Consider the following 24,698-nt stretch of genomic DNA (forward strand, 5'->3'; position numbering starts at 1 on the left):
TGTGCTCCACACAGCTGCTCAGTCGTGTCTGACTCTTTGCGACCCCATGGACTGTCGCCCGCCAGGCTCCTCTGTCCATGGAATTCTCCAGGCAAGAAGACTGGAGTGGGCTGCCATTTCTTTCTCCAGGGGGTCCTCTCCACCCAGGGATCGAACTCATGTCTCTTGAGTCTCCTGTATTGGCAGGTGGATTCTTTACCACTGTGCCACCAGGGAAGCCCACACTTAATAAACAAAAGCTGGCATTATTGCCTTTTTTTTGTTTTTTAATCTTCTCTTCAGCCACATCTCTTGCCAGCTGCCTACCCCTTCAAGTCAAACCTCCTACCATCCCAAGGAACTTGCCTCACAACTTCTCATGACTTCAGTCAGTCCACTTGAAGAACTCCTATTCATCCTTCAAAACCCTATTTAGGTTTTGCCTCCTCTAGGAAGTCTTCCCTGACTCCTAGCCTGATTCACCAATCACAGATCCTGGATGCTGGCCGTAGTGTTTTCTTTGGATGCCCTGTTGTGTTTCCTGTGTCCAGTAGGGTTTTCATGACTCACTGTTGGTGCTGCTGCCCCAGAACTGCAAGTCACGTCAGCCCTCTGTGTCATAATGGAGCGAAGAGCTGATGCTTCAGAGTTTCTAGATCTTTCTCCACTCTGGACATCCCCATCTCAGAGACCAACCTGGAGCTTGCTGTCCAGGTGCTTTCATCCTGTTCCCAAGAGTTCCTGCTGTTGTTGGGGGTAGGGCCCCCTACCTACAAGACTGCTGACCTCCGGCTCCTCCATCCTGAGTGCCCTATTGACCCCTGAGCCTCTCATCTCCAGCCTTGTACATTTCTGCCACGTCCTACCCCCACTCACCAATTTTAGCTAAATAGGCATGTTTTGTCTTGTTAACAAAAAAAGGAGAAGAAAAAAAAGTTCTTGGGACATTTGGAAACAATTTATTAATCAGCTATTTGTCATTTTGAAAGTGTTCTAAAGTGTGTCTGTGGATTATTGACAAACTCAATCCAATCACAAATCAGAGTTACTTGGGTGATATACTTTTTGAAACTAAATTATGAGAATATTTTCTGTGTGTTTTTTTTTTTTTGCTTTTTAATCAGTTTTATTGCAGTATAATTTACATGAAATTCGTGCGTGCTAAATCGCTTCAGTCGTGTCCAATTCTTTGCAACTCCATGAACTGTAACCTGCCAGGCTCCTCTGTCCATGGGATTCTCCAGGCAAGAATACTGGAGTGGGTTGCTATTTCCTCCTCCAGGGGGTCTTCCCGACCCAGGGATTGATCCAGTGCCTCTTACATCTCCTGCACTGGCAGGTGAGGTTTTTTTTTTTTAATCACTAGTGCCACTTGGGAAGTGTCTTACATGCAATAAAATTCAGTGAACATACTGATGAGACTTGACGAATGTATGTTGTCATGCATGTAAATTCCTGTGTAATCAAGATACTCTTTCCAAAACTCCCCAAAGGTTCGCTTTGCAGTAATCACTTCCCCCACCCCCTTAACCCTTGGTAACCACTGGTCTTCATTCTCTCCCCTAGACTGTCATGTAACTGGAATCATACGTATTGTACAAATACCGATAGATCATTCCTTTTCATTAAGAAAGAGTCCGTTGTCTGAGGAGAAGGGAATGGCAACTCACTTCATGCCTGGAGAATCCCAAGGACGGAGGAGCCTGGTAGGCTACAGTCCACAGATTGCAAAGAGTCGGAAAAGACCTAGCGACTTCACTTTCACTTTCTTTCCATTGTCTGAATTTACTATAAATAACTTATTCCTTTAGCTGTTGATGGACATAGCTATTACAAAACTGGATTGCTTCCCACTTTTGATTATTTTAAGTTGGATGAGTTGAATTGCCTCTCCCTTCTACCCCCACAAATTTATAGATGTTGAAATCCTAATGTGCAGTAGACCTCAGAATATGATCTTATTCCGAAATAGGGTTGTTGCAGATGTATGGAATTAGGGTGACCTCATTTTGAATTAGGGTGGGCCTCTCAGACTCAGAAGTTCACGCCTCCAGCCCCTCCTGCTTCAGACCCGAAGTCCACACCCCCGGCCCCTCCTCCCTCAGACCCGAAGTTTACGCCCCCATGACCTCCTTGCTCAGTACTCCAGGAATCTGGGAACCTCCCAGGCTTGCAGGTCTTGGATTCTGAGCATTGAGTTTATCAAATTGTCCCAGAAAATCGACAAATAACGCGTGTATTTATGCCACTTATTTATTCGTTTTCATTGAGGTATACTTGATTTTCAGTACTACATTAGTTTCAGGTGTACAACAGTGATTCAAATTTTTAATGGATTACATTCGGTTTGAAGTTTTTATGGAATACTGGCTGTCGTCCCTGGGCTGTACAATATCGCCTCGCAGCTGTTTTGTTTTATACATAGCGAGGTCGTAGGCACACATATTTTTAGATGAGGAAACAGGCTGATCCATTTGAAAGACAAACAGAGGACCCAGATCCGGAAGCGACAGCTGCCTCGCTGGGATCCTGGGGTCCCTAACACACGGCGCTGAACTTTTAAGCGGAGCGAGTGTGACGTCATCGGAACAGCGCGTAGGCCCCGCCCCCGAGGCCCCGGCGCCGGAAACTACCATTCCCAGCAGCAGCCGCGCTCGCAGTCCGTCCCCATAGGTCGCACCCTGGAGGCCCCGCCCCGCCCCGCCCCTTCCGGAGGCGCGGTTTCCGGCGGCGTGTGCCCTTCCGCACGTGGGTCCGGGGCGGCGCGCTCCTGGTGCAGACCCCGGGGCTCGGGGGTGCGGGCGGCTGCAGTGAGACTCCCGCTCCGGCCAGGCATGAGCCGCTACGTTCTGCCGCTGTCCGTGCTGGGCACGGCCGTGGGCGGCGCCGTGCTGCTCAAGTGAGTTCGCGCGGGTCTCAGGCTCGGTAACGGCGGGCCGGTGGGCTTGGACGGGGAGGGAGGGCCGGGTGGAGATCGCCCACCCAGGAGTCCTCCAGTCCACTCATCCAGCAGTGCTCCCAGAGAATGCGGGGACAAGCCTGGGCCCCGAGCGGGCAGGTCACGGCCCAAGGTCGGCCAGAGAGAGGGGCGGATCCGGGCCCTGGTAAACGTTTTGGTCTAGTTATTTCCAGACTTTCAGTGCATTAATTCATTCATTCAGCAGATACCTACTGGGCACCTCCCATATGTCACGTCCTGGCCCAGATGCAAGGAACGTGTGTGCCATCTAAGCTCTCCTTGTCCGGGATCAGAGAAACAAGTCAGAGTGGTCCAACTCAGTCAATGAAAAGATCGTTATTGCGTGGGATATACACGTAGGACAGTTCTTTCCTGTGGTTCCTGGGCTAATTCACTAAATAAAAACAAGACAGGGGGCTAAGGGGTGCAAACTGTTAGTTATAAAAGAAACCACAAGGAGATATTGTACAACCAGGGGAATATAGCAACTTTTTTTTTTCTTTCTTTTTTTTTTTTATAGCAACTCTTTTACAGTAGATATGAATGGAATATAACCTTTAAAAGTTGTAAAGCATTATGTTGTACACCTGTACCGTATATGATATTGTATACCAACTATTCTTCAATATAAAAATCCCCCCCCACTCCACACCAAAATACAGCAACCAAATATTCTACAGCAGCACCATTCAGTAGAACTTTCTGTGAAGATGGAAACCTTTTACATTTGCCCCGGCTATTATAAGCCATTCAGTGTGACTGTTGAGTACCTAAAAATATAACCATGTTATGCTTGTAGTAACAGTACTCTGCACTTAAAAATTTGTTGAGATGGTAGACCTCATGTTAAGTGTTCAGGATTAGCAATATGTATTTTATTGCAGTTACGCAAGAGCTGGGAGTTAGGCCAGAAAGTGATTGCAATATTGAAGCATCTTTTTTTTCCCCTCTCAAGAGGGGCTGAAGGATAGACTGGCTGACTGTTAATCTCTTTGCATCAATACGTTTAGGCTTGTTCACCTGCTCTGTGATGAGGGCTCATTTTGAACTTGTTCCTCCTGATCCGATAAAGCCTTTTTTGTGTAGCCGGCTGCTATCTTGCTTTTTATAAACTCCTGCTTTGTAAATATTAACCACCTTTTTTTTGGAAGCTCTAGGAAATGGAAATAATTTTTCCGTATCATAGAAATCATCGGGAAATTCCCTGGTGGTCCAGGGGTTAGGACTTGGCACTTTCACTGCCGAGGCCGGACTGGTCAGTCCTTGGTTGGGGAAGTAAGGACCCTCAAAGCAGAAGGCGTGGCCAAAAAAAAAAATTCATTGGCTGCTGTTTTTATTTTTATTCATGCTGATGTCTGTTCTGAAAAAGCTTAATAATAATAATAAAAAAAATAATAATAAATGTCAGCATGGGAAGAATAAAAGAAAGCTGAATGCTCTGGTTGGGGACAGGGAATATGAATATTTATTTTTAATTAAAAATGACCCTCTTGTCTGGAGAGGACACTGTTTCTCTGGCCAGCTTCCTGTTGGGGACCTTTAGTTGTTTCCAGTATTTAGCCTCTGGAATATGGACATAGTAGCGGAATAAGGCCCTCCTGCCCTCTCCCGCACATGCTAAAGGCCAGAACCCATGACTATGTTTCCTTACTGGTCAAAGGGGACCCTGCAGATGTCATTAAGAACCTCCATAATGGGAGATGATCACCAGGTGGCCCCAGCGTCATCACAACGGTACTCACAAGAGGGAGGCGGAAGAATCAGAGCCAGACACTTGGTGCTGCTGTTGCTGACTTTGAAGGCAGAGGAAGGGGCCACGAGCCCAGGGAGGCAGGTGGCCCTTAGAATCTGGAAAAGGCTCGGGAACAATTCTCAATTCTCCCTTGCTCCTCCAGAAGGAACACAGCTCTGCCGACACCTCAGTTTTATCCTGTGAGACCCGTCTGGGACTCTGACCTGCAGACTCTACTGTGTGGTTTTAACCCACTGAGCTCCTGGTGAAATGTTACAGCAGCCGTAGGGATCGGACACAGGGGTCTTTATCAGCTAACGATGGTTATGACGAGGAGGCTTCCCCATACCAGGCGGTGCTGAGTAACTACAGGGCTCCCTCAGATTGTGTGATACTGTTCCCATCTTTCCGCTGGGGGAACACAAGCTCAGAGCGGTCACTTGTCTGAGATCGTAACCGCTGGGGGCACCTGCAGTGAGAGTGGACAGACAGATGGAACTGACCTCCCGTTTCCTACCTCCAGGGACTTTGTTGCTGGCGGGGCTTGTCCCAGCAAGGCCACCATTCCCGGGAAGACTGTCATTGTGACTGGTGCCAACACGGGCATTGGGAAGCAGACCGCCTTGGAGCTGGCCAAAAGAGGTGGCGTCCCGTTGGGCACCTGCTTCTCGGCGCAGGGCTCAGGCGTGAGACCTGGTGGTGGACGATGGGATTCCCCTGGGGGGGTTAAGATCTGGTGTTAAGACCTGGTGGTGGATAGTGGGATTCCCCTGGGGGGGTTAAGATCTGGTGTTAAGACCTGGTGGTGGACGATGGGATTCCCCTGGGGGTGTTAAGGCTTCTGATTCTTCTGGTTTTGAAAGTGGCAGAAACAAATGCAGGCTGGCATAAGCCCCAAAGCCTGGTGTCCTGGAAGGGGGCGGATGGGTCCAGGGGCTCAGAGGAGCCCATGGACAGTCAGCAGTTTCTGGTTGGCTTTTTCTCTGCATCGGCCTCTCCATCTCCTATGCTGGTTGGACTCAGTCCTGGTGACTGGGTTAGGGCCTGGGTCAGAGGTTGGGAGTAAGACTTGACTTCAGGCTCTTCCAAGCTTACTGACCAGGTCTTTAATAGGAAGAATGGCCCCTTCGATTTGGGTCTGTTTGATGTTTTTCTCATTGTAAGAGTGGGCTTATGGAGAAGTGCCCTCCTCAGCACACAGATCTCTCTTTTTAAAAAACATTTATTTATTTTTGGCCCCACTGTGTGACATGTAGGATCTTAGTTCCCTGACCAGGGATCGAACTGTGTCCCCTGCACCGGAAGCTCGGATTCCTAACCACCAGACCACCAGGGAAGTCCCCACAGAGCTCTCTTTTGAATTTAGAATCAGTGGGGTTTCTGGGGGGACAGGCGTCCCAGTTTTTGTTTGAAGACTTGGAAGACCGGAGTTGGGAGGGAGAGGCCAGGGCAGGTGTGAGGGCTGGGGGAGGCCGGGACCTCTCCTTGGGGGGCTCCAGACGCGGTGGCCAGTGAATGCGTCCCTGCTGGATCAGCCAGGCCGAGCTGCGTGTTCGTCCCGAGGTCAGAGTGATGGGGGCCGTGATGGGTGGTCTTCTGCCCCTGCGCCTCATCACATGGGGTTTCCCCCACGGAGGGGCAGGTGTTCCTTTCCAGACCTGTCGAGACTGGAACTTGGGCCAACACACCTACCACCGTCCAAGGGCGGGCTGGCCTGGCGAGGATGGTCGGAGCCCGGACTTGATGAGCTCTGTCCTGGACTGTGTGATGGGGCAGCCAGTGTGTAGGAGGCGGCTGGTCCACCCCAGGAGAGCCCCAAAGACCCACACAGCATCGTGGTTGCCCATCCTTTTCTCAGACCCTGTTTCTCCTCACTTCTCTAATTTGAAAAAAAAAAAGTATTTTTTTTTTGATGGGTGTATTAAGATTTAATTCACACATTTAAAAATACACACTTCTGTGATTTTTAGTATATTCACAGAAATGTGCAACCATGCCTGCTCCCCATTGTAGAACATGTTTCATCACACCCGAAATAAAACCTGGGTCCTCTAAGCCATGGCCGTCTTAGTTTCCCATCCTCTGCAGAGCGAGGAAGCCACTGGTCTTCCTGCTGTGGATTTGCCTCTTCGGGGCATTTCAGATTAATGGAATCATACACCGTCCTTTTACATCTGCTTTCTTTGACTGAGTGAGCATCGTGTTTGTGAGGCTCATCCGTGGGGTAGATGTTTTGGGATTTCCTTCCTTTTCAAGGCTGGGTAATATTCCACTGATGCATGGACCACGTTTCCCTGAATAATTTTTTAGAAACTATTGGAGTATAGTTGATTTACAGTGTTGCGTTAGTTTCAGTGGGGCAGCAAAGTGATTCTGTTTTAAACACACACGTATCTATCCTTTTTCAAATTCTTTCCCATTCAGCTCATTGCAGAATATTGCTCAGAGTTCCCTGTGCTCTCCAGCAGGCCCTTGTTGGTTATCTGTTTTATATACAGTAGAGTGTATATGTTAGTCCCAAACTCCCACTTTATCCCTCCCCCTCCATGTTCATTCCCTCGATGGACATTTGGGGCGTTTCTACCTCAACAGTGCCTCTGTGTATGTTAGAGTACATAGTTTTGTATGGACTTATCTCTTCATTTATCTTGGGTACATACACTTAGGAGTGGATCTTTTTTATGTTTATTAAAAAAGCTTTTTTCTCGTCTGGCTCTTTCAGGAGGCAACATCATTCTGGCCTGTCGAGACATGGAGAAGTGCGAAGCGGCGGCCAAGGAGATTCGAGGGGAGACCCTTAATCACCGCGTCAACGCCCGGCACCTGGACTTGGCCTCGCTGAAGTCCATCCGAGAGTTCGCGGCGCAGGTCACTGAAGGCAAGAGAGAGGCCGCTGGCCTTGTGACGGGGGGCTTGCGCGGCCGGGCCGTGGCCGGGGACCGCACCGGGCAGGCCCTGGAGCCGAGTATTGCTCACTGCCTGGTTCTGTTCAGTCTTTGGGTGAAGATTTTACACCGTTATCCCTTCTGACATTTTCACGTTTGCATATTTTTCACTTTTGCGTGTGGGAAAGAAAAAAGAATAACATCTCACGACTTGTGGCTTTTATCTGGAATTCAGACTGTGCTTTGTTCTTTTGGCCACACTCCGTGGCTTTCAGGATGTTAGCTCCGGGCCAGGGACTGAACCTGCCCCCTGGGCAGTGAAAGCCCAGGGTCCACTGGATCGCCAGGGAGTTCCTGGAATTCAGATTTTAGTTTCCCTAAAGGTTTTGTTTTTAGAAACTGAAGTCTGATTGTTTGCAGCGTTGCGTTAGTTCCTGCTGTAGAAGAATGTGAGCCCGCTATATGTATGCATACGTCTCCATAAGGGGTCTTTCCTGGTGGCTCAGTGGTGGAGAACCCGCCTGTCAATGCAGGAGATGTGGGTTCGATCCCTGGGTCAGGAGGATCTGCTGGAGAAGGAAATGGCAGCCCACTCCAGTTTTCTTGCCTGGAGAATCCCATGGACAGAGGAGCCTGGCGGGCTGCAGCCATGGGGTTGCAAAGAGTCAGACACCCTGAGCGACGCAACAGCAACAAAATCATCTCCGTAAAGTTTTGTTGACACACAGCTGGGCCCATTGACTTCCAGATTGCCTGTGGCCGTTTTAGTCCTGCGAGGGCAGGATTCAGTGGAGACAGACCAAATCGCCTGCAGAACTGAAAGTATTTGCTGCCTGGTCCTTTACAGAAGGAGGTGATCGAGTCCCACTCTCCAGGAAAACCAAGTCCTTCTGTCTGAGCTGGGCTCCTGGGAGAAGCAGAGGCCGGGAACGGGTTTGATGTGTAGGGAGGCAGAGGAAGAGTTAACCAGGAGGAGAAGGGCAGAAACACCGACTCACCCACTGTTTGCTCAGGCTCTCTGGTGCTGAGGTGACTCCGGGGACACAGACGTGAGTCAAATTCAGGCTCTGTCTCTGGAGCACCTGGGGCCGTGTCGGCCGTGAGGTGACTCACAGGGGCGATGCAGAGCACCAGGAGCGCCCACCTTCTCCGCTGGGCGTCTCCTTCTGCAGAGCCAGGCATGAGGCTGGCGTTCCTTTGCACTTCCATCTCCCTGATGGCTGACTCACTCTTCCTGCTGCTCGCCACACGGTCTCGGAACCGCTTGCATATTTATTTACTTTTCGGACAGGAGTAACATTTGCAAGCTTAAACGTTCAGAAAGTGCAAACGGGGCTCCAGGGAAGCATCTTCCTGGCGCATCCGCCCCTAGCTCCCTGGCTGCTGTCCTCAGACGGGCTCACTGCTTCCTCCAATGCGCGTCCTCTGGGGGGCCGTTTATGCGTGCATAAAGCAAACGAGGGGATGCACCTCCCCTCGGGATTTTTGTACAAACCGCAGCCTGATATACAGCCGCTACGGCCCCTCGCTGCTTGTCCCCAGCTCTCTCCTGGAGGCCAGGGCGGGCAGGGCTTTTCCTTTTATTGTTGTGGCTGTCTTCTGTGTGTGTGTGTTTCTCTCCCTGCCACCGTGGGATTTGCAGGATCTAAGTTCCCGACCAGGGGTTGCGTCCATGTGCCTTGCTGTGGAAGCGTGGGGTCCTGACCACTGGACTGCCAGGGAATTCCTGTGTGTGTTTTAAAGTTTTTATTGAAATGTAATTGACTTACAATGTTCTGTTAGTTTCAGGTTTATAGCAGACCTGAACTCTGATCTAGTTATACACACACGTGAATGTTCACAAAAATACATTTATTTAAGACTCTTTTCTATTAGAGATTGTTACAAGGTATTGAGTATAGTTCTCTGTGCTATACAGTAGGTCCTTGTTGGTTATCTATTTTATATAGAGTAACGGGCATACGTTAGCCCCAGATTCCTAATTAATCCCTCCCTCTGCACCTTGGTAACCATACGTTTTCAATGTCTGTGAGTCTATTTCTGTTTTGTAAATAAAGTCATTAGTATCCTTTTTTTTTAGATTCCATATATAAGTGAGAGGATGAGATGGTTGGATGACATCATTGACTCAATGGACATGAATCTGAGCAAAGTCTGGGAGATAGTGAAGGACAGGGGAGCCTGGCGTGCTGCAGTCCATGGGGTCGCAAAGGCTCGGACACAAACTTAGTGCCTGAGCAGTAACAACGTATAAGTGATGTCATGCAATTCGGCCTCTCTCTGGCTCACGTTACCTAGTGTGGTCATCTCTAGGCCTGTCCCTCTTGCTGCAAATGGCCTTATCCATTCTTTTCTATGGCTGGATAATATTCCGCTGAACCGGGTCTATTTATCCATTCCCCTGTCGATGGACACTTAGGTTGCAGAAAGTTCTTTTTGAGTGGATCGTAATGAAGCCGTCCTACCTGGCAGGTAATGTTACCCATTTCACAGAGGGGAAGACTCAGCCCCGTTTGTCCTTGCCCCCGTTTTCCAGAGGAGGAGCATGTTCACATCCTGATCAACAACGCGGCCGTGATGCGGTGCCCCCACTGGACCACCGAGGACGGCTTTGAGATGCAGCTTGGTGTTAACTACCTGGGTGAGGCTGCGGGCTGAGTGGCATCGGCCCGGGATGTGGGTGGGGGCCCCCCAGGACCAGACGCAGGCTCCGGGAGGGGTCTTCCTCCGCTCTCCAAGGCGGCCATGCGTGGGGTCACCTGGCAGCTCGGGGAGCCCCCTGTTCGTGGCTAGACCTTCAGTCCCGGACCTTTCCTCAGTCTCTTGGCCTCTTGTCCCTCTGTCTGTCCCCCAGTGTCTGTCTGTCCTTCACTTGCTGGGTCAGTCTATCTGTTGTCACGCTGAGTCCGGCGGTAAGGCTGAGGGACGCTGGGTAGACATCAGTCACACAGGATTAGGGACCACCCTGATGACCTCGTTTAAACTTCATCACCTTCCTGTAGACCCTCTCTCTAAATAAGGTCACACTCCGAGGTACTGGAGGGTAGGACTTTTTTTTTTCCAGGGGTGTTTGGGGGGCGACATGGCTTCCCTGGTGGCTCAGGTGGTAAAGTATCTGCCTGCAGTGCAGGAGACCCGGGTTTGATCCCTGGGTGGGGAAGATCCCTTGGAGAAGGGAATGAGCAACTTAAGCATGCCCAATTCGCCTGTAACACACATGTGACTGTCTTCGTCTGCTGCTGGCTGGGACTCAGTCATGTGACCTGGTGGAGCTGCAGGGGAGACTGGGAAATGTAGCGTTTACTGGGCAGTCTCATGGGTAACCCAAAATTCTATCACTAGAAAAGAAACGGAGAAAGGATTTTGAGAGACAGACGGCCCTCATAGAGGGCTACCACAGGACTTGGTGATAATTAGTTGTGGGGACTGTTTTGTGCATTGCAGGATTTTGGTTTTTTGGGGTGCACCACAGGGCTTGTAGATACTGGGCAGGGATTGCACCCAGGCTGCAGCAGTGAAATCCCAGCATCCTAACCCCGAGGCCCCCAGGCAGCTCCTGCACTGCGGGGTCTTTAGCTGCATCCCTGGCCCCACCCACTAGGTGGCAATAGCACTCCCATTCGGTCCTCAGCTCTGAGGATGAAGACTGCCTCCAGACTTTGCCAGATGCCCCCCGGAGGGCAGAGGGGGACCCTGCTGAGAAACACAGGTTACGGAAGGAGGCCATAAGGTGATGTTCTCAGTAGGGTCCTACGCCCGGGACAAGAACTGAGGGAAAGTTGTCTTTCTGTTTTCCTTCTTCCAGGCCACTTCCTTTTGACGAACTTGCTGCTGGACAAGCTGAAAGCCTCCGCCCCCTCGCGCATCATCAACGTCTCATCCTTGGCCCACGTTGCTGGGCACATAGACTTCGAGGACTTGAACTGGGAGAAGAAGAACTATGACACAAAGGCGGCCTACTGCCAGAGCAAGCTGGCCGTCGTCCTCTCCACCAAGGAGCTGAGCCGGCGGCTCCAAGGTGCGTGTGGCCGAGCCTCGCTGGGCTCCCCGCTCCGGTGGCTCCGAGCCTGAAACGGTCCTGCCGTGACCCTGGGTGGATGGGAGGTCGAGCGGTGGCTCCAGGACAGAGCAGGCCAACCCATGACACACTTACCACCCGCTCCCCGCCGGTGCCCGACGCGGACAGATAGCCGATGTCCGCCCTCTCCTCTGCTCCTCCCAGCAGGCACCCGAGCCTTTGCTGTTCTAGGCCAGCGGAGCTTTGGCAGTGTCTGGAGATGTTTCTGGCTGTCCGTCTGGGGAAGAGGGGCGGTTTGGGAGATGTTCCAGGCATCTCGTGGGCAGAGGCCGGGGGTGGTGCTCCACATCCTACAATGCACAGGATAAAGAATGATCCCAGCTCAGCGTCCGTAGTGCCAAAGCTGAAGAGCCTGCCCTTGCCCTTGCTTCTCAAAGAGGGTCTGATGACTGGCAGTGTGAGCTCACCCGAGCGCTTGTCATAACTGCAGCATCTCAGACCCCTCCCTGACCCACTGCTTTAGATGCTAGTGGTCTGGGCTTCTCCAGCCCTCCAGGTGATGTTTGCACACTCAGATTCAGAAGCTTTGCTCTGGGCAGCTGTGAGACAGCTGCCGTGCAAGATAAAAGCATGGATGTGAAGGTTTCAGAGCAGGAGGGTGACGGAGACTTGGGGGAGCCCCAGAGCCCAGGGCGGGCAGCACCAGCCTTCCGGGTAAGGGGTGGACCTGCTGTCTGCTTGCCTGACTCTTCCCTTCGGTCCCAGGCACGGGCGTGACTGTCAACGCCTTGCATCCCGGTGTGGCCAGGACAGAGCTGGGCAGACACACGGGCATGCACAGCTCCGCCTTCTCCAGCTTCACGCTTGGTAAGCCCCTCCTGGCCTGGGGTCCCTTAGCTGAATCCCTGTCCTCCCAGCCTGGGGCCCAGGGCCCTTCCTCAGTGTACTAGGGTTCTCCAGGGACTCTGAACCAATAGGGTATCCGGGGGTATTTAGAGAGATTGACTAGGAGGCTTTGGCTCATGCGTCTGTGGGGGCCTGATCTGTGTCGGAGGCCTAGGAATGCCGGCCCTGTAGCTCAGCCCAGACGCAAGGGCCTGAGGACCGCTGGTGTACGTCCCAGGCTGACTCGAAACGCCAAGAGGGGTGGACGTCTGGGCTCACCGTCTCACTCCCAGTTAACTTCCCAGTGCCCGCCCACCTTGAGAGGGTGGATTTCACAGACTTTACACGCACCCTCACAGACACCCCGGAAACAGTATTCTCCCTGCCCTCTGGGCATGTCGAGCTCAGTAAGTTCACACATACATTTTCTCTCTCTTTTACCTCTTGGCCGCCTTGCACGTGGGATCTTAGTTCCCCAATCAGGAATCAAACCTGTGCCGCCTGCATTGGCAGCTCCGAGTCTTAACCACTGGACCATCAGGGAAGACCCCCACACATGAAATTAACACCACACTCAGAGTCTATCTCAGGGACTTTTTCTGCTTTACCCGGCATCTTCTTTTTCCCCTGAGTCTTCCCTGACTTCCCTGAAAGTCACTTTTATGTGTCTGCCCAGCCTGCCAGCCTCAGAACACCCTGGGAAATAGGCCAGAGCCTTGTGTGGTTCAGCTGTTCTGTTGTGTCCGACTCTTTGCGACCCCATGGACTGCAGCACGCCAGGCCTCCCTGTCCATCACCATCTCCCAGAGCTTGCTCAAACTCATGCCCATTGAGTCGGTGGTGCCATCTGACCATCTCATCCTCTGTTGTCCCCTTCTCCTCCTGCCTTCAATCTTTCCCAGCATCAGGGTCTTTTCTAATGAGTTGGCTCTTCGCATCAGGTGGTCAGAGTACTGGGGCTTCAGCTTTAGCATCAGTCCTTCCAATGACCAGTGAGAAAAGTGTTTCAGAGGAGGAGGTCATGGGGCTGACTGCTTAGAGTCCAGCCATGCTTGGGGTAGCTGCAGTTTCATCCCAAACTGGCTGGGCCACCCAGGGAAGGGACTTCTTTCCAAATCCCTATTTCCTTATCTGCCCAGTAAGGCTCATAGCAGTACCTGTCTCACAGTGGGGAGGACTAGATGAGGCCGCCCTTAAAAGGACCAGCACAGTGCCTGGCCCAGATTTAGGCTGAATAAATAGTGAGAGCTTTATAACTAGTGTTTGTTATCCTGGTAGACATTTTAGTTGGTGGCGGCTAGGTATCAAGAATCTTAAGCTGAGGCTGGCACTGGAGATAATACATAAAAGTTAGTTTAAGGAAAGATCGGGGTGGTGGGGGTACTTCCTTGGTGGTCTAGTAGTTAAGACTGGGCCTCCACTGCGGGGGCCACAGGTTCAATCCTTGGTCGGGGAACTAAGATCCCATATGCCACGCATGGTGCAGCCAAAAACAAAGCAAAAAGAAAGATCGGGTCAGGTGAAGACGTGGACTTTCCATTTTCCTGGGAAAAGCCAGGGGGGCTTCCTGGAGGAGGCAGCTTTCAGGCTGGTTCCTGCATCTGGAGTTGATTTGTCTGGGCAATGCCAGGGAAGGGAGCTCCTGTGTAAGGAACGAGAGTGGCAAAGGCCTGGAGGTGAGCTCTGTGGGACTCCAGGGACCCTTCTGGCTTTGGTGGGCCCTGAGCAACCTGGGGTAAGGTGTACCTTCCTCTCTGAATGTCTGGACTGAACTCTCTGTGGACTGACTGCAGGGCCCATCTTCTGGCTGCTGGTCAAGAGCCCCCAGCTGGCGGCCCAGCCCAGCGTCTACCTGGCCGTGGCGGAGGAGTTGGAGGGCGTTTCTGGAAAGTACTTTGATGTACTCAAAGAGAAGCCTCCGGCCCCAGAAGCTGAGGATGAGGAAGTAGCCAAGAGGCTTTGGGCTGAAAGTGTCCGCCTGGTGGGCTTGGAGATGTCCCATGGATCCTATGGGGAGAGGGGACAGCCGCTCCCCAAATAACCGCTGGGAACAGGCGTGGAGGCCACTGGGCAGGCAGAGCCGCCAGGGTGGAGCAGCTCACCAAGCCTAGCTGTCATGCCCGCAGCATCCACCAGGTGGCAGTATTGACAAGGGTCCAGCTAGCCAGAGCTGTGGTTTTCTTAGTAGTCATGTTTGGATGTGAGAGTTGGACCATAAAGAAGGCTGAGCACTGGGTCTTTTGAACTGTGATGCTGGAGAAGACTCTTGAGAGTCAACCAGTCCATCCTAAAGGAAATCAATCCTGAATATTCATTGGAAGGACTGATGCTGAAGCTGAAGCCCCAACACTTTGGCCACCTGATGAGAAGAACTGACTCATTTGAAAAGACCCTGATGCCGGGAAAGATCAAAGGCAGGAGAAGATGGTTGGATGGCATCACCGACTCGATGGACATGAGTTTGCGCAGACTCTTGGAGACGGTGAAGGACAGGAAGGCTGGCGTGCTGCAGTCCCTGGGGTTGCAGGGTCGGACATGACCGAGCGACTGAACAAGTTGCCCGAGGGGCGCTGACTGCCACGCCTGCGGCTCCCTCTGGGTGGTGGCGTTGCCTCTTCTCTGGACACGGGGATTGGCTCCAGCTGAGCCTCTGGCCCAGGGCTGGCTGGCACAGTGTGCCCTGCTGCCAGCAGATGGGCTGGGCCAGCGGACGCCTCCTTTGGGAATCCACACCAGGAGTTTGAGGCGGTGTCACCTGCCTCTGGTGTGGCCCATGTCTGAGACAGGATGCCCGTGGGCAGGTTTGTCCGACGCCGTTGAGTGGGCTCGTGGTCCGCCACGTGACTGTGCGCACCTCCGGTCTCCTCGCTCAGCCTTGGCTTCCCCAGCTGTTCACCGGGCCGCTCGTCACGTGGACCCGACTTTCCCCTGGCTCGGAGAACGGCAGCTGCATCTTCCTTGCCAGTGGATCTTTACTGACGACCTGCCACGTGCCAGACCCCAGCGAGGTGCTGGAGACGCCCACAGGAGCAGACCTGTTGTCTCCGTCTCATGCTGGTGACACCACGGGGGGTGGGGGGGTGGGGAGGAACCACTGAGGAGCCCGGGGGCCCAGGACCACGACCACACAGACCCTCCAACTTGCTCTTTAATAGGAAAAAACCCCAAAACTGTAACTGAGTCATCGGTTTCACTTTCTTCCTTTACGTGTGTGTGTGGGGCGAGGGGAGTGCTAAGGAGCTGGCCTGAAAGAACTTGGATTTATTACATTTAGAAAATGGGCTCTTGACTTAACTATCAACAGGGCAGTAAACGGCTCAGAAGTTCAGACTTTTGGGGACTAAAGGGGCCCATTCCTCCTTTCACGTGGTGACCGTCCTTGAGGTCTGGGCGCCTTGCGAGTTAGAAGCGGGGCTGACGCTCCGCTTGGGCACAGCATGGAGGGGACCCCACAGAGCTCAGTTATCGAGGTAAAACGTCTCTTAACGTTAAAATGTTTAATACTTGGGAGAACTGTGCAGGCCACATCGTAGGATGCACAGAGGGCAGAGAAGGACCCCGTCCTGAATGCCATCAGTGCTGAGGGGGTGGGTGGGGAGGGGCCACTGAAGACGCCTCAGTGCTCCATGGACACGGCGAGTGTTGCTCCTGTTCCCACGTCGGGCGGACAATGGCCGGAGGACTGGTGCGGGGTGACCGGGCCCCACCTCCCCATCTGTGCCCGCTGTCTTCTCTGTGGGCCGCACCCAGACACTCCTATTTTTAAAGACAATGGGATTAAAAAGAAAAAATTTGGTTGTTTCGGCCTCTTTCACTTGGGAGTGAGGGCTCTCTGCCGTGGTTGCTCCGTGGCAGGTGGGATCTTAGCTCCCTGACCTGGGGTCAAACCCACAGCCTCCGCTGTGGAAGCACGGACTCTTAAGCATTGGGCCACCAGGGAAGTCCCTTCTCTCGTTTTTTAAGGGCCTCTTGATATCGCTTGGCCCATCCAGACAATCCAGGATTGCCTTCCTCCTCTGACACTGGCTGTTAGGAACTTGAGGCCATCATCCCCCTTTGCCCTGTTAAGTAGAAGGTTCTGTGGATTAGAACACCTTGGGGGGCACCCACTTTTCCGCCGACACTGTTCTTTTCAAAATCCTTAAGCAAAAATCCTTTCTGCTTAAATTAAGAAGAATCAGCTTCACCAGGGTTGTTGGCAAGCAAATCAATGGAAAAAACAGATTTTTAAAATCACAAACTCCCCACTATCTGCTTTCAAAAAAAAAACCAAAAACTTGGGGTGTGTTAGCAAGAAGAGGGGTTGGAATTCAGAATCTGATTCTACAGCCCACTCTCTTTCTGGGGGAGGGTTATAGGTCCAAATGTCCATGAGAACCTCTGACCGCACGAGGATTTGTCTGTTACGTACAAGCAAGCAACCTGCGGCCCACAGCTGATGCTAACCACAAACCTTCATAACCAACATCCACTTCCTTTCTGAAACTGAGAAACCCCGAAGACCACAAGTGTTGAGTCACACATCAGCTTCACCTTTGACTGCTTCTCTGAAGGCTTTGAGGTGGTTCACAAACCCAGCTACAACCTTCAGACGGACGGAAGACGATCAAACCGATCTCCAACAAGACGGCGCAACACAAAACCCAAACCCGCAGAAGCAGCCCAGAGAGGAGATGGTGGCAAAGTCGTGCACGGACCCAGGGCGCACCGTGGAAGGGGTGCTCGGGTGGGCTCTTCACCACGAGAGACCAGGCCGGGGTCACATCCTTCATGCTGCCCTTTGGGCTTGGGGTTTCTGTCGAGATGGCTTGGGCTGCCGATCACGGGACATGAAGGGGTTAAGCTGACCTGACGTGTGCACACGACGATGTGTGAAATAGTGGGAAGCTGCTGTGTAGACGGGGAGCTCAGCTCAGGGCTCTGTGATGACCCAGAGGGTGGGATGGGGGTGGAGGGAGGTTCAGAACGGAGGGGATATATGTATACACATGGCTTCCCTGGGGGCTCAGCTGGTAAAGAATCTGCCTGCAGTGCAGGAGACCTGGGCTTGATCCCTGGTTTGGGAAGATCCCTGGAGAAGGGAAAGGCTACCCACTCCAGTACTGTGCCCTGGAGAATTCCGTTGCAGAGAGTCGGACATGACTGAGCGACTTTCATTTCACATGGCTGATTTGTGTTGTACAGCAGAAACTAACAAAACGTTGTAAAGCAATTATATTCCAATTAAAAATAAAACCAAACAGAGTTTAAGCTGAGCTGACCTTCACCCCAGCAAAGGCAAGAGGAATTCCATTTCACAGAAGTACAAGCCCAAGGGTGTGGCAGGCTTTGGGTTCAGTAACATCCTGAGGATTCCTCCTGCAAGACAGGGTCCAACAGCTACTGACGTCATCACAAGGCAGGGCTCTGTGGCAGGTTGGATGGATGTGCTTCCCCTAAAAGATATGTCCAGTCCTCCCCCCAGTGCCTGTGACTGGAGCCAATTTGAAAAAAGAGTTTAAGATTGTTTTGATGTGAAGCATTTTTAAAGTCAATAAGGAGTTCATGATCTGAGCCACAGTCAGCTCCTGGTCTTGTTTTTGCTGACGGTATAGAGCTTCTCCATCTTTGGCTGCAAAGAATATAATAAATCTCATTTCGGTGTTGACCATCTGGTGATGTCCATGTGTAGAGTCTTCCTTGTGTGGTTGGAAGAGGGTGTTTGCTATGACCAGTGCGTTCTCTTGGCAAAACTATTAGCCTTTGCCCTGCTTCATTCTGTACTCCAAGGCCAAATTTGCCTTTACTCCAGGTATGTCTTGACTTCCTGCTTTTGCATTCCAGTCTCCTATGATGAAAGGGACATCTTTTTCAGGTGTTAGTTCTATGTTGTAGCCAGGCGTTCCGGGAAACAAACTCACTCAGAAGGCCAGTGCAAGTGGAGTGCAGTTCATTATGCCGGCGGGCCCAAGGCAGGTCTCCTCTTAGCCAGGGACCCTGACCACTTTTTGTGAAAGCCTTATATACCCTAAGTGTACGTGCTCAAATCCACCTCCCCAAATTCCTTGAAACTAGTCGGGACAAGGTAAAAGATACGATCAAAGTTAGCCCATGGTTCATGTGTCACAAGACTAGATAAACAGTGGATATTTATCAATAGGCCTGTGGTCATATCCCGATAAACATAGTGGAATCTACCCCTTTGTTCTGCTACAGAGATAACTAGCATATTCTTTTAGGCAATGGAGAGTCCAAGTCCAAGTCCTGAGGCTCTTTTATCCGGTGGTCTGGTTTCCCACTGGTCTGCCGCTTCTATAGATGCCGGGCACAAAGTTCAGAGTCCACTGGGAGGGTGACTGCGTGCAGCCCAATGTTCGCAGCGGGGCCTAGGATGGAGACCAGCTCTGCCTGTTTCCTCCTTCATTCCCCCCTCCTGATGCTCTTAACTCATATTATGAGCATCACGCATAGGGGTATTTTGCACCCTGGCTCTCCGACCGCCAATTTGGGAGAATGACATCCACCTTCGGGTTACAGAGCTCATAATCCCTTGTAAAATTCAGGGTCTGCAAAGCAGAACTATCAAGGCAACTATGACAGTGGTGAATATAGTTTTCCACCCATCGCCCTTCACCCAAGATGGGACCGAAGTCCAGACAGGAATGTTTTCATCTGACAGTGCTTTTACCTGGCTTCTCATGTCATCTAAAGCAGCTGGTGCATTGCCAGTAAGTCAGGAATGCATACACGATATTCAGCCTTAGTTACAGCACAGGTCCCTCCTTGAGCAGTGGTGAGTGTGTCCAAAGCCATTCTGGTGTGAATTCCCGCTTTTCTCATTCGGAGTTGCTCTTCATTGAAGACTTGGACGGCTCTTGTTCTATCCAGGAGGGCCCGTTTTGTGAAATTATCGTGAATTTACTCACGATATCTGTTGTCCCTATAGAGGGCACGAATAAGGCAGCAGTATACTCATACCATTGAAGCACGGATCTTGTCCACCTGGCATGTAAACAAGGTAGCTTTACCGGGGCTTGTACGTTAGGCTTTTGTTCCACTGGCATTTATATCAAATGTAACCCCATGACCCAAGACTGTTGACTGTAGGTCTGGCTTACACCCAGAGAGCAGGGAGAGATTCTGATTGTGTCCCAGAAGAGAGCAGAGCAGTTTAAAATCTCCTTGGCGGAGTGGTGACAGCCACCAGGGAAGTCCATCCGTCACAGACAGAAGCCGAGCCCCACACACCCAACAGTTGGAGGTGGTGTGGAAGTTGGCGTAGGAATGTGCACGTTGATGAGACCAAGCAGCAGGAGTTGGTTGCGTGGCTTCATCCTCAAGGGGCTCATCCGGGATCTTCTAAAGGATGGTCGTAGTCTCTCGAGGGTCAGCGGGGTCCCTCTGTGCAGCCCACTTAGCGTTTTCTGGGTCTGCGTGGCATGCTCTCTTCACCCTCATATGATGGCTCCAAGGGACAATACCTGCAACTTTAACTGTAGTAGGGGTAGTTAGAATAACATAAGGGCCCCTTCACCAAGGGGCTAGCAAATCATGTTTCCAATCTTTGACCTGTACTTGATCACCAAGCGTAAACTCATGAATCTGTTCCCCAAGGGGGAACGGCACCCTTTCTTGTACAAACTTAGTTACCCGATTTATTACCTTACCCAGTTCCATCTGCTGTGAAATCCTATTCCCCCCTTACCTGAGGCAAATTTGTTGACACCTGTTTTATTATGGGAGGGGGCCTCCCACACACAATTTCGTTTGGAGAATAGCCTTGGGACTGTGGGGTCATCCTGAGTCTGAGCAGAGCCGTCAAGTCCGCCCAGGAGCAGCCAGTCTCTGTGATCCACTTGGAGAGTCTCTTTAATGTCCGGGTGGTTCACTCCACCGTCTCAGAACTCTGGGCCTATATGCAGCGTGCAGTTTCCATTTAAAGTTTTGCTCACTTGTTGTGCTAAATCCAGTGGTCATGTATGGATGTGAGAGTTGGACTGTGAAGAAAGCTGAGCGCCGAAGAATTGATGCTTTTGAACTGTGGTGTTGGAGAAGACTCTTGAGAGTCCCTTGGACTGCAAGGAGATCCAACCAGTCCATTCTAAAGATCAGTCCTGGGTGTTCTTTGGAAGGAATGATGCTGAAGCTGAAACTCCAGTACTTTGGCCACCTCATGAGAAGAGTTGACTCATTGGAAAAGACTCTGATGCTGGGAGGGATTGGGGGCAGGAGGAGAAGGGGATGACAGAGGATGAGATGGCTGGATGGCATCACCAACTCGATGGACGTGAGTCTGAGTGAACTCCAGGAGTTGGTGATGGACAGGGAGGCCTGGCGAGCTGCGATTCATGGGGTCCCAGAGTTGGACACGACTGAGCGACTGAACTGAACTGAACTGCACTGAATATACATGTAATAATACAGGCACAGTCACACACATACACCTTTATGTGTTTATGTGCAATTCATGATGTGTATATATATTCACATGAAATTATATATAACTTTATACACAATTAGATATATGGACTTCCCCAGTGGCTCAGCAGTAAAGAACCCATTTGCTAATGCAGGAAACGTGGGTTCTGTCCCGGGGTCGGGGAGATCCTCTGGAAGAGGGCATGGCAACCCACTCCAGTGTTCTTACCTGGAGAATCCCACAGTCAGAGGAGCCTGGCGGGCTACAGTCCATGGGGTCGCAGAGAGTCGGACACAACGGAGCAGGCGCGCTGCTGCTGCTGCTGCTAAGTCGCTTCAGTCGTGTCCGACTCTGTGCGACCCCATGGACAGCAGCCCACCAGGCTCCCCCGTCCCTGAGATTCTCCAGGCAAGAACACTGGAGGGGGTTGCCGTTTCCTTCTCCAATGCATGAAAGTGAAAAGTGAAAGTGAAGTCACTCAGTCGTGTCCGACCCTCAGCGACCCCATGGACTGCAGCCCACCAGGCTCCTCCATCCATGGGATTTTCCAGGCAAGAGTACTGGAGTGGGCTGCCATTGCCTTCTCCGGAGCAGGCGCACACATACATACAATTACATATATTTATATGCAATTATGTATAACTGTATATTGATTGTCTTTTGAACAACATGGGTTTGAATGGCGTGGGTCCACTTACATAAGGATTCTTTTTTTTTTTTTTAAAGTTGGGGACATTTTTATCTATAGGCAATTAGTGTATCAAGTGACTAATGCATCAAGTGACTGCCAGTGCCAAATCCCACGTGAAACTCCAGAATAGTCCTACTCAATGTCACTTACGTCTGTGGGAAAGAATCGATGATCAAAACTGTAGGAGTGGAATGAAGATCAATGCTTCCTTTTTCTCTCTTTTTTTCAAGAATGAAGTCTCAGCCTCATTGTCTGTTCTTTACTTTTTCTTTGAGTTTCTTTCAGTTTGAATATGATGTACCTAAAGTTTAGGACTTGTTTTGGGGGTGTTCTGGGCATTCATTTTTTATTGAGGTATAACTGACATATCACATTATATTACATTCAGATGTTTTTCTATAAAACTTTTTTTTTCTTCTTTATTTCTTTCTCTGACTTGGCAGCATCTTTTCACACCCACCGTTACTGCAGAGAGTCCATATCGTACAGAAGAATCGGTCTTCCAGGCCTCTTCCCGGACCGACCCACACTGTACTCCATCAAATTCTCAGGTCTGATTAAGTTCGGCAACACCATCCCTCATAGTTCCGTATATCAGAGTCAGTCTTTTCTAGTTGCTCAGAGTCAGTCTTTTCTAGTTGCCTGTGACCTCCTTTTTCTGGGGGAGGAGTAAAATTTCTCCTTAGATGTGTGTGTGTAGTCAGTCGTGTCCGACTCTCTGTGACCCCGTGGGCTGCAGCCCCACCAGGTTCCTCTGTCCATGGGATTCTCCAGGCGGGAGTACTGGAGGGGGTCGCCATGCCCTCCTCCAGGGGATCTTCCCCACGCAGGGATCGAACCCGCGTCTCCTGTGTCTCCTGCGTTGCAGGCGTGTTCTCTCCCCGCTGATCCATCGGGGACGCCCTGTGGCAGAAAAGCAGGTCCTTGTGCAGGACCAGTCTCCCGCATTTTCATGGCTGGAAGACCACGGCAGGGAACCCGCAGGTGACTCACGCCCAGCCCGGCGTCGTGGGGAGCGTGGACGGGCACCGTCTCCGTCTCGCACAAGCAGCGCTTCCCCTTCTGCCGGGAAGGCGATGCGGTCACTCCGCGGCAGGAGGTCTCCGGCCCGGGCGGCTCGGTCCGCGGTGCAGCCGTGCTGGGCGGGCTGCGCGCCGCGGGCGGTGCGGGCCGGGCATCGCCATGTCCCCGGGCGTCCCTCTTCTGCTCGGGCTCGGTGAGCGGGCCGTCCTGTGGGAGGCTGGGGAGGGAAGAAGGCGCCGAGGAGGGCTTCGTAAGCGGGTTCCTGTGCTGGGGCTCCCCTCTGTGAGGCCCCGGGACGGGGAGCTGCAGAGGAGTCGCCCGCGGGCCGCGTTTCCCGGGTTCTCGGTGTGGATGTCACGCCCCAGCTCGAGGCGTTTGGGTGTTATCGGCCGACCTCTCTCACCAAGTGTTTCTTTGTTTCAGTGTTTTGCTGGGACCAAGGGATTTGGGCACAGACTGGTGAGTGGTGCCTCCCTTTTTCTCCCAGAGAACTCCGAGTTGGGCTGCGTGGACGTGGGGGTGAACTTGTAGCCTTGTCAGAACCTCAGCCTCTCACCTGCACCATCCCCGCCTCCACACGCTTCGCTTAATTTATTTTTATTTATTATTTAATTTTTGGCTGCACTGGGTCTTCGTAGCTGGGCGTGGCCTTTCTCTAGCTGCAGTGAGCGGGGTGGGGGGGAGGGGGGGGCTCCTCTCTATAGCTGGGATGCGCGGCGGCTTCCCTGGTTCCCGGAGCACAGCCTCTTGGCTGCCAGGCTTCAGCGGATGCGGTCCTGGGCTCTAGAAGCGGACTCTATTTGTGGCGCACGGGCTTAGTTGCCCCTTGGCATGCGGGATCTTGCCGGACCAGGGGTGGAACCGACGCCTACTGCATTGGCGGGCGGATTCCTTACCACTGAGCCACCAGTTGTTCAGTCGCTGGGTTGTGTCCGACTCTTTGTGACCCCGTGGACTGCAGCACACCAGGCTTCTCTGTCCTTCACTGGAGCTTATTCAAACTCATGTCCATTGAGTCGCTGATGCCATCCAACCATCTCATCCTCTGTCTTCCCCTTCTCCTCCTGCCTTCAATCTTTCCCAGCATCAGGGTTTTTCAAATGAATCAGTCCTTTGCATCAGGTGGCCAAAGTACTGGAGCCTCAGCTTCAGCATCAGTCGTTCCACTGAATGTTCAGGGTTGATTTCCTTTAGGATGGACTGGTTAGATCTCCTTGCTGTCCAAGGGACTCGTAAAAGTCTTCTCCAACACCACAGGTCAAAAGAACCAATTCTTTGACGCTCAGCTTTCTTTATGGTCCTTTCTTTATACATCACTACTGAGCCACAGGGAAGACCTTAATTTATTTTTTGTACTTTAATTCTGCAACATTTTGCCAATCTTCGGTGGAAAACCTCTTCCCCTCTCTAGAAAGCTTCCCAATCTCCAGCTATTCCCCATCGGCACAGATGAGTCAAGGAGGAAATGCTCAGGTTTTCATTCAATGCAGAAAGAGAACACAGCTGCGGTCGACATTCAGAAGGCAGACTCAGGGGACCGGGGACATCTGCGCAGGCCCAGGTCCCCCTCTGGGTCCGGGAGTGTCACTTGCTGGGGGTACTGTGTGTCCTCTCCATCACCTGCCTCCAGGTGGCTCAGTGCTAAACAATCTGTCTGCAATGTGGGAGACGTGGGTTCGATCCCTGGGTCGGGAAGATCCCCCTGGAGAAGGAAAAGGCTACGCACTTCAGTGTTTTTGCCTGAGAACTCCGTGGACAGAGGAGCCTGGTGGGCTGCAGTCCACGGGGTCGCAAAGAGTCGGACATGACTTAGTAACTAAAGAACAGCAACAGTGATTGCTTCCGGCTCTCTCAGCTATGGGAGCTCTGCTCACAAGCAAGGCACTCTCGATCAGGAGACAGACTTGAAGTAGAATGAAGACATCACGATTTGCTGGTTCTGTGACCTTCTGCAAGCAATTTCCTCATTTGAGCCCCAGGTTCCTTCTTGCTGTGATGAAATTACCGGAGTTCTCTGGAGGTCCAGTGGTTAGGTGCCACTGCCATGGCCAGGCTTCAATCTCTGATTGAGGAACTGAGATCCTATAAGTGGTACAGCACAGCCAAAAAAAAAAAAAAAAAAAAGAAA

The 24,698-nt window shown here is 51.8% G+C and overlaps 1 protein-coding gene across 3 annotated transcripts; it reads left to right on the plus strand.

Annotated features, from left to right (window-relative positions):
- The first annotated feature begins 2,713 nt into the window (after positions 1–2,713).
- Positions 2,714–24,698, plus strand: RDH13 (retinol dehydrogenase 13). Of its 3 annotated transcripts, XR_006056250.2 has the most exons (9): positions 2,714–2,878; positions 5,194–5,312; positions 7,393–7,548; positions 10,092–10,196; positions 11,361–11,573; positions 12,339–12,440; positions 21,991–22,098; positions 22,416–22,531; positions 22,994–24,698. XR_006056250.2 is itself a non-coding variant. In XM_027978752.3 (7 exons), exons 1-7 carry the CDS (start codon positions 2,814–2,816, stop codon positions 14,497–14,499), a joined length of 1,008 nt encoding a protein of 335 aa, XP_027834553.2. In that variant the 5' UTR covers positions 2,714–2,813; the 3' UTR covers positions 14,500–18,105. The 3 variants fall into 3 exon arrangements, 2 of the variants coding, with proteins under 2 accessions (XP_027834553.2, XP_027834554.2); XM_027978752.3 differs by lacking the exons at positions 21,991–22,098; positions 22,416–22,531; positions 22,994–24,698 and adding an exon at positions 14,252–18,105; XM_027978753.3 differs by lacking the exons at positions 5,194–5,312; positions 21,991–22,098; positions 22,416–22,531; positions 22,994–24,698 and adding an exon at positions 14,252–18,105.

Source organism: Ovis aries, chromosome 14 (genome assembly GCF_016772045.2).
Source record: "Ovis aries strain OAR_USU_Benz2616 breed Rambouillet chromosome 14, ARS-UI_Ramb_v3.0, whole genome shotgun sequence".
NCBI classification, from domain to species: Eukaryota; Metazoa; Chordata; class Mammalia; order Artiodactyla; family Bovidae; genus Ovis; species Ovis aries.